At 43.9% G+C, this 12,819-nt stretch overlaps 1 protein-coding gene across 8 annotated transcripts in view; it reads left to right on the top strand.

Annotated features, from left to right (window-relative positions):
* Positions 1 to 11,836, top strand: part of RIMBP2 (RIMS binding protein 2) — a 73,615-nt gene extending 61,779 nt beyond the window's left edge. For 3 of the 8 annotated variants that reach the window (XM_039357344.1, XM_039357345.1, XM_039357343.1), the window contains 7 exons: positions 435 to 558; positions 2,986 to 3,167; positions 3,890 to 4,058; positions 5,016 to 5,119; positions 6,883 to 6,954; positions 7,661 to 7,795; positions 10,709 to 11,836. In XM_039357344.1, the coding sequence (XP_039213278.1) occupies positions 435 to 558; positions 2,986 to 3,167; positions 3,890 to 4,058; positions 5,016 to 5,119; positions 6,883 to 6,954; positions 7,661 to 7,795; positions 10,709 to 10,900 (978 nt within the window). In that variant the 3' untranslated portion in view covers positions 10,901 to 11,836. Of the gene's footprint in view, positions 1 to 434; positions 559 to 2,985; positions 3,168 to 3,889; positions 4,059 to 5,015; positions 5,120 to 6,882; positions 6,955 to 7,660; positions 7,796 to 8,383; positions 10,337 to 10,708 lie in introns of those variants that run through there. The other 5 variants (XM_039357349.1, XM_039357350.1, XM_039357347.1 and 2 more) reach the window with 3 other exon arrangements.
* Positions 11,837 to 12,819: the final 983 nt, after the last annotated feature.

Genomic DNA, 12,819 nt, shown 5'->3' with positions numbered 1-12,819 from the left:
AAACTTTTAATTCTCCTTTTTTTTGGGTTTGATTGTGTGACTGTTGTCTGCCAAATATGTGCCATGTCCAGATGGCAATTTTTTTCGTCTCTCCGTCCATCTCCCTCCCTCCCTCCCTCTCTCTCTCTCTCTCTCTCTCTCTCTCTCTCTGTGATTTTTTTTCTCAGGTTTAATGGCATCTGTCTCCCCCCCCTTTTTTTCCCTTCCTTTTTCTTTTTCAGCTAACCTTTCAGTTAAAAAAGAAAAGTTTAGTTGCCTTTAGAACGCACGTTTTCGGTGAACGGTTTATTTGATATTCTTCCATGCAATTGTGTACTCTCCCTTGTTGCCTCTCGCACCTTCTACGGGGCAGTGGTGTAGCTTTTAAACAATCTTTCTCTGCTCCCCTCCCCCCCTTCCCTCCTCTTTTATTTCCTGTTGGTTTGGACCTTCAGCTCTTAAGTAACCCGATGTCGTCCAGGCGGCTGGATCGAGGAGAGCATCCGGGTCAAAGGTTATCTCGTGACACTTCAGGTCGTCAACGATCACGATCACGTCCCAGTCTGGTCCCTTCCACGGGTGAGTTGGTGAAGATCCATTGGCCTGGTTGGTTAGGGGGGTTACCAATTTCAGAAGAGAAGGTTCATTCTGAACACCTGCTTTGAGGCAATGGAGGCGAACATTCAAAAGGAACAAATAAGCCATAGACATATAGACATTGACAACATCTATAGACTATGCCGAAAAGATAGTCGACTAGCCCAGGGGTCTTCAAACTTGGCCCTTTTATGATTTGTGGACTTCAACTCCCAGAATTCCTCAGCGAGCCTCCATTTTGTTTATTAGATTTAAGACAGGGGTCTTCAAACTTAGCCCTTTTATGATTTGTGGACTTCAACTCCCAGAATTCCTCAGTCAAATTCTCCAAGCCCAACCCTTTCGAAATTCCGTTGACCCTTACCTGGCGCCAATTTAGTCTCGAAGGTTAGTTGACCTTATTAATGTCAGTCACAAAAAATCAGGACCACCAGTTAAGTTGCAGCATAGTTGAAGTTGAAGCCTGTCAACAAGAATCTGGTCAACCCAAATTTTAGTAAGTGATGATTGCAAGGAAGGAAGCCAAGCTGAAAAAAAAAATGCTGTGACCAATTGTCATAGTTTTATTAACACGGGACTTGGCAAATGGTTAGCACGCACAATATGAGCAAGTACATCGAGTTTGTTCACTCTTGCTTACGTCAAGGGTCAGCTGACACTTCTCCTTTGTGCAAAGTCTCATAATTAGAAATGACTTTAAATAGTTCAAAATTCACACCTTTTTTTTGCGGGTGATTTAAATAGCCGCCTCATTTTTAACAGTTCCGTGGAAGGAGAGTCCAACATGGAATTATGGCTGGTGCCGATGAGGGACAATTTTATTCACTTCTCGTTAAAAGAAATGACCAAATAGGTCTGAATACAGGATGAATTGATGTTTAAAGAAAAACAAGAGACATATAGATGGTCCTTGACTTAATGACAATTAGGATTGAAAAATTGGTCATTAAGCAGTGTGGAGGTTAAGTAGGCTTCATAGGACTACCCCTGATTTTATGACCTTTTTGGCCACCGCCATTAAGGGGATCACCTTGGTTGTTAAGCAAGGCAGCACGTGATTGCAATTTGCTTCCTTTCTTGCAGGCTTTCCCATTGACTCTGCTTGTTGGAAGCAACTGGGGAGGTCTCAAATGGTGATCACGTGACCCCAGGAGACTGCAACCATTGTAAATATGAGCTGGTTGCCAGTGCCTGGATTGTGATCATGTGACAATGGGAACCGCTGTGACGGTCTTAAGTTCCTTTTTTCAGTGCCATCATAAATTTAAACAATCCCTCCTTCCCTTCCTTCCTTTTCATTGTCCTTCCTTCCTTCCTTCCTTCCTTCCTTCCTTCCTTCCTTCCTTCCTTCCTTCCTTCCTTCCTTCCTTCCTTCCTTCCTTCCTTCCTTCCTTCTCATTTCCCTTCTTTCCTCCTTCCTCTCCATCCATCCATTCCCAACTCCTCCCTCCTCCCTCCCTCCTCCCTCCCTTCCTTGTAGTGTGGCCAGGACATCCGATCACTTGGAGGCTGACATATTAGCAGGCTGGGTGATGGTGTTTTGTTTCAACTTCAACCAAGGAACAAACTAGGATCAAAATCCACATGCAAGTCTACAGTGTCATCTAGTGGCAGACCCCAGCATTTATTGTGACACTAGTTTAAGGGGGAAGAAAGCACAACCTCTCTTTAAACCAGAGTTTGCCTTGTAAGATAAGCAACCAACTGCAGAAAGAGGGCTGTTTTTCACTTCAAACCCTAAGCCTGCATCCCTAGGTGACTTTCCTTGGGTGTAAGTCTCATAATGAGGCTTTTGGGCATTGTAGACCAGGTGGCAGGAGATTTTGTGATATATGTGTTTGTGTGTGTGTGTGTGTGTGTGTGTGTGTGTGTGTGTGTAGATATACAGTATCTAGAAAGTGGAAGAACAATCAAAGCCCTTTCTGGAGAGGATCGAATACCTGGCCTCTAAACCAGTGTTCGTCAACTTTACTAAGATGTTTGGACTTCAAATCCCAGAATTCCCCAGGGATTCCCCAACTTCTCTAGAGAATAGACTCTATGGTTGCCGGCACTCAGTGGATTGGTTTATCCAATGTTCTAAAATCCATGTTTTTTTCAACCATGACAACCTTAAGAAGCTTGGTCTTCAACTCCCGAATTCCCCAACCAGCATGGCTGCTGTCTGAGAGTTGAAGTCCACACATCTTTAGGGTGGAGCAACATGGTTCTAAACGTCGGTTCATCAATGCACACCAGTTGGCAAGGGCCTAAATTTTGATTGCACGGATGTGCAGATGTTAGCACAACAGTAAGTCTGAGGACCTAACTCCAAATCACTAAACATACGGTTGTTAAGTTGAGGACCACTCAGAATGACTCTGACTTCCCTATAACCAATTTTCCGATCCAACATTTCTGCTTTTCCAGATGGGTACGGTACTCACGACCGTCTGTCGCCAGAGATTTACGAAGAATCGGAAACTGACCCCGGAGCAGAAGAGATGGCCCCGCGCATCTTTGTCGCCCTCTTTGATTACGATCCACTGACCATGTCTCCAAACCCCGATGCGACAGAAGAACTGCCGTTTAAAGAAGGACAGATTATCAAGGTAGGGTTGACGAAATATAAAGGTAGTCCGTTTGACTGACCAACGTTCGTTTAGCGACGTTTGAACTTGCAACGGCACTGAAAACAGTGGTCTCTTTTCACACTTTATGACGGTTGCGGCATCCTCACGGTCACGTGATCCAAATTCAGATCCTTCGGCAACTGCCTCCTATTTATGATGGTCGCAACGTCCCAGGGGTCACGTGGTCTCACCTTTTGCGAACTTCTGGCAACGCGGAAGCCGGATTCACTTCACAACCGCGTCAGTCGTTTAACAACTGGAGCGATTCACTTAAAACAGTGGTTCTCAACCTGTGGGTCGGGACCCCATTTGGGGTCGAACGACCATTTCACGGGGGTCGCCAAACCATGCTGTCCACCATTTTGTTCCCTTTTCCCTAGCTGTCCTACTCCCTCTTATTGGTGGCCACACCCACTTGGGGGTCACCACAACATGGGGAACTGTATTATGGGGTCACGGCATTAGAAAGGTTGAGAACCACTGACTTAAAACAACCGCCGCGAGAAAAGTCGTAAAATGAGGCAAAACTCACTAAGCAGGACCGTCCTGCTTAGCCACGGAAATTTTGGGCGCCGTTGTGGTGGTTAAGTTGAGGGTTACCTTTGCCCGATGGATGGGAGCTAAATCACGATTATCCTTTGCAAGTTCTAACCGTTGATCTTGGGTTCTTTTCCGTTATCGTCTCTTTCCTCCATCTCCAGGTTTACGGAGACAAAGATGGTGATGGGTTTTATCGGGGGGAAACGTGTGCGAGGCTGGGCCTTATCCCTTGCAACATGGTTTCCGAAATCCAAGCGGACGACCCAGAAATGATGGACCATCTTCTGAAGCAAGGCTTTCTCCCTCTGAACACCCCTATCGAGAAACTTGGTAAGTGTGGACCGCCACCTGTGGACATGTACGGGACTGGTGGCTGGATTGCGTTCATTTTGGAAGCTTTTGGAAGGCTCTCCATGTTTTTGGATCTGGCCTCCTCTAAGTTGCGTTCCCACAACGTGTTTAACTAGGAGAGTTCGTTTTGAATGCAGTTAGAACCTAGACCAGCGGCTTGCTCGGTAATGTCAGGTCAACAATAAAGCAATAAACAGTATCCATACTGAGGGACTACTTAGAAGGAAGCAACACTCCCACCGACACTGACAGAGTGAACCACTTGCATATAAATGGAGAGCAGAGCCCTCTCCCTCCTAGCATTGATGACGTTGCCTAGTTGGGTCATGAAATGTCTGCAAGGAAACCACCAAGCTCAGAGAGCACCAAGGACCCCACAATCCTCCTCCTCCTTTCCTTTCCTTTCCTTCCTTTCTTCCTTCTCATTCCTATCCCTCCTTCCCTTCCTTCTTTCCCTCCTTTCATTCCTTCTTTTCTTCGCTCCTTCCTTCTCATTCCCTTCCTTCCCTTCTTTTCTCCTTCCTTCCTTCCCTCCCTCCTTCCTTTCTTCCTTCCCTTTTCTTTCCTCCCTTTCTTTCTCCTTTTTTTCCTTCTCATTCCCATTCCTCCTTCCCTTCCTTTCCTTCCTTCCCTCCTTCATTCCCTTCCTTCCCTTCTTTTCTCCTTCCATCCTTCCCTCCCTCCTTCCTTTCTTCCTTCCCTTTTCCTTCCTTTCTTTCTTCATTCTTTCTTTCCTTCTCATTCCCTTCCTTCCTTCCCTCCTCCACTTCTTCCTCCTCCATTCCACAAATCCCACTCCCTTCTAGCACTGATGATGTTCCCTATTTGGGTCATGAAGAAAACAACCAAACCCAAACCACCAAGGGCTCTACAATTAATGGCTTGTTGTACGCTTAAAGACAGTTGCAATTGCTTTCTCTCTTTGGGTTGGAACAGAAAGAAACAGAAGAAGCAGCCGTCCGCCTGGGTCAGCCACAAGAAGAATGGTTGCGTTATATGACTACGATCCAAGGGAAAGCTCTCCTAATGTTGATGTGGAGGTATTGTGGTCACGGACACAAATCCGAAACATTTTGTTTTGTAGTAAAAACCGTGGGAAATGTGGCCACAGCATCCCATTAGGGGACAAAATGGGTCGGTCAAAAAGTATGGCAGGAGTTTCTGTCTGTCCAGAAACTTTCCCTGGACCACTGTCCACTTAGAACATAGAAGCATGCAGCTGGAAGGGATCTCAAAGGTCTTCTAGTCCAACTCCCCGCTCAAGGTAGGAGACCATTTGCCATCCCAGTCCAATGTCCCAAAGATGCTTTTTCAGGAGGCAACTGGACTTTCTTGTTTTTCTTTGAAGACGTTTCGCTTCTCATCCAAGAAGCTTCTTCAGCTCTGACTGGATGGTGGGGAATGGAAGGATTTATACTCCTTGCAGACAGCCAGACATTTGCCTTCTTTTGGAGAGTCCTTGAGGCCACTTGGAGGTTTACCTGTGTCTTCAGGGTCATCTGAGTGGTGCAAATGGGCATGGAGCTTTTTTGGAACTGCTGAAAGGACGGTGTTGTGGAAGCTATCATTTCTGCAGGATGTTGCCTGCCCCGTGTCGCTTCATTGTTGAAGACAGGCACAGGCTGTTGGGGATGAGTCTGTGTTGTCTGCATCTCAAACTGACATGCATATGATTCCTGTGGTCTGCAATTTTATTTTTCTGGAAATCCATTCATGCTCCAGCACCGTCCGAAGGGCGTTCATCCCAAAGTCCATAGCTAAATGTCCATGGAGGTTCTCAGTCATCCAGGTCACGGTTGTCCCAAAGGTGCTTTTTCTTTATTTTTCTTTGAAGGTGAAAAACCAAAAACAAAAAAGTCCAGTTGCCTCTTGAAAAAGCATCTTTAGTATAATATAAATATGGATCAATGGCAGCAGGTATGGGAGCGAAATAACAAAATCACATTGGCGACATCATATAAAGCAAACCTGTATAAAACGGTTTACAGATGGCATCTCCCTCTGGCCAAATTAGCCAAAATGTATAACGGATATTCATCTATGTGTTGGAAATGTAAAAAAGAAAAGGGCACCTTTTTTCATGTGTGGTGGACATGTAGAGAAGCACAGGTGTCTGGGATTGGGCAATAGAAATGACTAGGCAAAACATTCAATACAAACCGGAGACATTACTATTAGGAATACTAGAGAAAAATGTAAATAAAGAGGACACATATTTAATTATCCATGTGGTCACAGCATCAAGGATACTATTTACTCAAAAGTGGAAAGCAATGGAAGTACCGAGTGGGGAAGCACTAATAAAGAAAATTATGTATTTGTGCAGAACTAGATAGGATAATTAAAAGATTAAAAAATCAGGAAGAAACAGAATTTTATCGAATATGGAATAAATTTTATAGATGGAGGTCACAGTATAGAGATAAACTTAGATAAGAGACTAGAAATGTATAGGTATATTATATGTAATCAATGTACAATATGGACTGAGATGTCAGTCAAAGACGATTTACCATGTTCAATGTTTTTAATCCTTTTTTTTTCTTTGTACTTAATAAAAATTTAAAAAAAAAATAAATAAAAATAGAAAAAGCATCTTCAGGATGACCATGACCTGGATGATTGAGAATCTCCATAGACATCCCAGTCAAAAGGTTGTCCGGCCCAAATTTTGAAATGTGGGAGGGAGTCCTCCGTGCCAAAAAAGTTAAGAAACCCTGGAATAAGGGCATTTGGAAAAGGGATCCTGAGAAAGCAATGGTTTTTTGGTTTTTTTTTTTTTTTTTTTGTATCATTTCTGCAGGCTGAGCTCACATTTTGTACTGGAGACATTATCACTGTCTTTGGAGAAATTGACGAAGATGGTTTTTATTATGTAAGTGCTTTATCTGTGCTCCTCCCCTGATCTGTATTAACGGGGTGCAAAACCTTTTGGGTGACAACCAGGAATCTGAAGGAAGGGTGTCACTCACAAAGGATGGTGAGTCAAGAATGATCTTTAGGGTTTTTTTCTTGACTCCCTTAAGCTAGTGTCCTTCAACTCTTGGTTATGGGGATAAGAATCTGCTTGAGCTTTCAACGTCTTCCAATGTCTACCTTGCCATAACTTGAATCAATGCATTGGGGGGACTTCTGAAGCAGCGTTTGAGAATCTGAAGATAGGTGGACCTCAACTCCCAGAGGTCCCCAGCCAGCCAGGAGTTGAAATCCACCATTCTGGAAGTCCACCTATTTTGAAGTCACCACAGTTGAGAAATGTTGTTCTAAAGGCTCCTTGTTTGTTGACTCCCTTAATCTAGTGTCCTTCAACTCTTGGTCATGGGGATAAGAATCTGCTTTAGCTTTCAACGTCTTCCAATGTCTACTTTGCCATAACTTGAATCAATGCATTGGGGAGACTTCTAAAGCAGCATTTGAGAACCTGAAGATAGGTGGACCTCAACTCCCAGAAGTCCCCAGCCAGCCAGGAGTTGAAATCCACCATTCTGGAAGTCCACCTATTTTGAGGTCACCATGGTCGAGAAACGTTCTAAAGGCTCCTTGTTTGTTCATTAATTTCCCTTTCTATTTCCACATTTCAGGGGGAACTTAACAACCAGACGGGTCTTGTTCCTTCAAATTTTCTTGAAGAAGTGCCTGATGACGTAGAAGTTTATTTATCCGACGCTCCCTCGCGATACCCTCAAGACGCACCTATACGTACAAAAGCGAAAAGGGTAAGCAAGTATTGAGAAACAATAATAATAATAATAAAACCAAGTGTTGTTTTCGCTTTGTTCCCCTTGCCAACCATTTCAGATTCCATTTGGCTTGATGTGTTTGTGTACATATGTATATGTATATATAGATATATATATATTAAGAAACACATTTTTGAAACCAAGTTTTTAGATCGCTCTGAAGCTGGGAGAGAAAAAAAAAAAAAAAACAGCTCCTCGCTTTAAACCAACTTGTTCCTTCCATCAATGATCACTCTCATGCTAATTTAGGAGCCACAGATTTTATATATATATATATATATATCCGTTCCCCACCTTGAACAGTTTATATCTGTAAATTATAGACCTGCTATAGAAATTAGCTAAGACAGTAAACTTGGGGATGGATGTAAAAACTTCAGACACTTTCTTTCTTTTTGGAACATCGCCCCAAAACTTTGAAATTTCAAAGTGATGTTTTAAGCTGCTGAGCTTAGGGGTTCATGGGTCTTCTCTCATCCTTGCAATTTTTTCTCTGTTATATTTTATGTATACGTGTTTTTTTTTAATTTTTTTTTTTTTTTTGCTCATCTGCTTGGGAAACAGAAGAAGAGTGTTCATTTCACACCTTAAAAATGGGCAACGTTGCCTTCACGTAAGTGAGCAACTGGAGATACCAATAGATACACCTGTTCCTCTAAGTTGGCCTTCTGTAACGCGAGCCATCTTGGGCCCATGACGTGTGCAGAAGAAAAAAAAAAGAGAAATATGTCTCCAAAATTCCTTAGCCCTGGGTTCCAGATCTTCTTTTTGAGGACTGCCCTTTCCCAATCGGATGCCTTCCAGCTATGGTGGACTACAAGTCCTATCACCCCCAGGTGACCAGCCATCGGACTGCTAGTCCGGCGGCCATAGAAGGCGCTGAGTTAGGAAAGGAGAATTTCTGATTTAAAAAAAGGAAACGCGGAACGCGCCTTGCGTTCAAGGGCTTAGGCTCGCTTAAACCCACAGAGGGAGAAAACCTTTTAATATTTGGAACATATTTCTTACCGGCCTTAATGCTTGTTTGCATAGCGTTCCCAGTGGTCTGGTTCCCAAGAAAAGCTGCATATTGCATTGTTAGATAATTTGGGAGAACAAAAAAGAAAAAAAAAGAAAAAGAAACACAAAATTGCTGCTGAGCAAAGCCGGTTGTGCTCAACAACCCGGCTGGCCTTTGAGAGAGAGGACTTCTTTTGAAAGCATGCTAAGCTGCAGTATCTGGTTGTCAGCTTGCCTTAAAAGCACCTCTCCTGGTGCGCGGTTGTCCATGGCCGAGTTCTTGCGTCCCTTATGGACGTGTGCTCCTCTGCCCAGCAGCTCATGGGTTGACCAATGCAATAAGCTGAAAGGAAAGCGCGCCGCTCAGATCGGTGGGCCAATGCATTAGTGCTCCAGAGATGGTATCTTCAGGTGTATGTTGAAATTGCACTGAGAAAAGGATCCCTTTTGGCTTCTCCCCCCCCTCCCCCCATTAGACAAGACCTTGATCGAAGATCAAAGCAAGCTTGGGACCTCCTTGACTTAACAAACCCACTGAGATATCCAAACAGCCAGGCAGATGTTAACAGGAGGGAGGTTGGGTCTTGTTCGGAGCTCCATTTTGGATTTTTCCATTTGGAGAACCTGTTTTTCCTAGGGGTGTCATCCTCTTCCACGCCATTGAGCGTTGTGTGGCACGTGCCACCCAACCCAGATACGTTCAACCAAAGGTCTCAGAGCTTTCTTTGATTTGTGATTAAGGTTCATTTTAATTTGGTTTGGTGTTGTTTTCTCTCCTTTCCACCAGTGTGCCATCTTCTCAAAATATGTCCTGACAGAATGCTAAAAATTGGCGAGGGGGTGGGGTGGGGGGTGGATTAAGAAGCCTGGAGGAAAGCAAGAATTGAGCTAGTCTGACACAGATTCTTCCCAGAAATGGGTGAGTCCAGGTAGACATATGCCACGTGCGAGTCCCCAGCTCCCTCTTCCTCAGGATCCCTCCTGAGAAGAAAGGGGATCCAGGCAAAATCCAGATCCCTCTTTAAAACAAGTCATTTTTTCAGAGACTGGTCTACTAAAAGAAGCGGAAGGCTTCAGCTATCTATGCCGTGATTTTAACATAAATCAAGTCCATAAATCCATTTACACACGTCTTTTAATGTACTCCGGGAAACGGATGGGTCTGTCACGTGGCATACGTTAAAAAAAAAAAGAGGAAGAAGAAAAAGAATTCCTGCCCCTAAAAGGTGTGTGTGTGTTTGTGTGTGTGTGTGTGTGTGTGTTTAATGCAGCGTTTGTCAACTTTGGCCACTTTAAGATGGGTGGACTTCAACTCCCAGAATTCTCCGGCCAGCCGTGATCAAGACTGAGTGCTCTAGATCAGGGGTCCCCAACCCCCGGTCCGTAGACTGGTACCGAGCCGCGGCACACCAGCAACTGGTCCGCACAAACAAGCAAAGACCCATCTGTGGGATGCAGGCAGCACGCAAAACCACGTGCCGTCCGGTCTACGGAAAAACCTCTCCATGGAACCGGTCCCTGGTGCCCAAAAGGTTGGGAACCTCTGGTATAGAGCTGGGGGTCCCCAAGCCCCGGCCCGTGGACGGGTACCGGGCCGCGGCATGCCAGCAACCGGGGCGCACAAACAAAGCCCCATCCGCGAGATGCAGGCAGCACACAAAACCACGCACCCTCCGGTCTGTGGAAAAACCTCTCTCCACGGAACCGAAGGTTGGGGACCTCTGTTCTAGATCGGTGTTGGCTGGAGAACTCTGGGAGTTGAAGTCTCCCCCCTCCCCTGCCCCGTCTTCAACAGGCCAAGGATTGAGAAACGAATGAAAAAGCCAACACACTGCTTTCTTGTTGTCCATGACCACAGCCCTTCAGTAAACTTAACAATATACCTATCAGGTTCCTCCTGAGAACACAGGTACGCCACCAAGGAGAGCGCCAAGCCCCACAGCCCATCTCCCATCGGGGTCACCTCTGCCAACTATGGCTTCTGGTAGCCCCGGGCGAGGCAGGGAGGTCTCTTCGACAAAGGCGAAGGGTCTCATTTCCAAAGGGAAGAAACTTCTCAAAAGACTGGGTGCCGTGAAATGAGAATTACAACCATCTGGACATCCTCTAAAATCATCAGACTTTTTTTAAAAAAAACACCCACACGCAGACCGATCTAGAAAACGCCCCCAAAAAACTAGGGATTTCAGGACTATTTCGAGCGGATTTTCTAGACACAGCGCTTGCAAGCCACGCAGCCCCTCCCCCCCCCTTTTAAAAATTTTATTATTATTATTATTATTATTAAGCGCATTCTGTTGTCTCCAGAAACGTCTCTGTTTGGATTGGTCTGGCTTCAAGGCGTGGCAGTGCTGCTAAAAAAAAAAAAAAGGCATTATTTGTTTTTTTGCGCTACCCTGTTTTCTCAAACAAAACAAAAAAATTAAAGAGAGGAGAAGATGGGATTAAGGAACTTAAACCTGCACCGATCCTAAGGGACTTTGTTTCCTATTTCCATTTTTTTTTTCCCTATTCCTAAGTTCCCATTTCCACTTTGGTGAAACCCTTCCCTTGAAAGTGGAAAAAAAAAAGCAAACAAACCTAAAAACAATTTTTTAAAAAAACGCTCCTTGTTCTTTGATCCCCCGTGTTTATTCTCCATGTGACGCGTACATGGTCTTGAAACTCCCTAGTTTTCCAGAAGCCTTGATGTTTGCCTTATAAATGCACAATTATTTGTACTGTCTGAACTCTGCAGCTGTGTACTTTGTGTTGACCTATTACGGTTCCATTCTCACCGAGACGCCCATACTTTTTAAAAGCCACGATGGAGTCCGATTTGTGTCCGGTATTAATTCCTAGGAAGTGTGAAAATGTCGTGCAAAAGGTTATTATTATTATTATTTTTCCCAACCGTCTGCGTAAGTTCTGCTGTTCGGCTTCTCAAGTACGCTACAAAAATAAAAAGAAATAAAAATTAAAGCAAAACCGATTACGGCAAAGAAACAAGCGTTGCAAAAAAAGCAAAAAACAAAAAAAGCAGATTTAAGGTGGGCGTTGCTTGGGGTTTCCATATTGTTCAGCTCCGAAGGGTGTTTGAGTCAAATACGCAGAAGGAAATAACAACACAAAAACATTGTATTAATTCCTGGGCCACTGCCAGCAAAAAATCTCTCAAATCAGAAAGGTTGAATTTTGTCACGGATGACCCCTTGTTGTGACTGGAGACAAAAGATAGGAGTTGCACAACCACTGCGTACTTGCTGGGGCGGGGGACAAAGAGATTATTTGGCTGTTGGAAGACTTTTGTAACCATTTGTATATTCTTTTTACTGTTTATACATACTTTTCAGACTGCCTTTGTTTTATAATTGATGGAAGGTTTGTAATATAAATGATCAAAGCTTCTCCCCATTGTGTCTTCAAAGAAACATGTAAATTCTTGTAAAATAATACATAGTGTGCTAGATTTATGTAAAGGGGAAAAAAATGGCCTAAACTCGTGGTAAAAGTATTGTGTGGGCGTGTGCATGTGTACAGTTGTTAATGTGTAAATTATTTTATATAAATAAATTTGATATTTTGTAGAAGGGTCTGGCTCCTGAATGAACCAATTAGCCACATATGAGAAATTCAGACATGTTGGCTAAATGTGGTTTAACCAGTAGCAGAGAACACAGAAGTGTGATTGATTTGCCATGGCCAAAATCTCGGTTTACGGTCTATGAAACTAGGTTTAATCTTAGCCTACTACTTATACATGAATCCAATTGTTATAGTGAAGACTTTAAAACACCTGGTTAAGTTTGTCTTTGAATCTTCTTCTTAATACAATTGAGCTAAAAGGAACAAACGTTTCGCAAACAGCAAATGCAGGGAGAGTCCTCAACTTATGAGCCCCAAATTAAGGTCGCCAAGTGGAAAATTTGTTACAGGGGTCTGGCTCCATTTTAACGACCTTCCTTGCCACCGTTCTTAAGCGAATCCCTGCAGTTGTTAAATTAGTAACCCGGTTGTTAAGT

Source organism: Crotalus tigris, unplaced genomic scaffold (assembly GCF_016545835.1).
Source record: "Crotalus tigris isolate CLP2741 ecotype Arizona unplaced genomic scaffold, ASM1654583v1 scf7180000018891.247784533:1973344, whole genome shotgun sequence".
NCBI classification, from domain to species: domain Eukaryota; kingdom Metazoa; phylum Chordata; class Lepidosauria; order Squamata; family Viperidae; genus Crotalus; species Crotalus tigris.
This window is presented reverse-complemented; position numbering and strand designations above follow the sequence as displayed.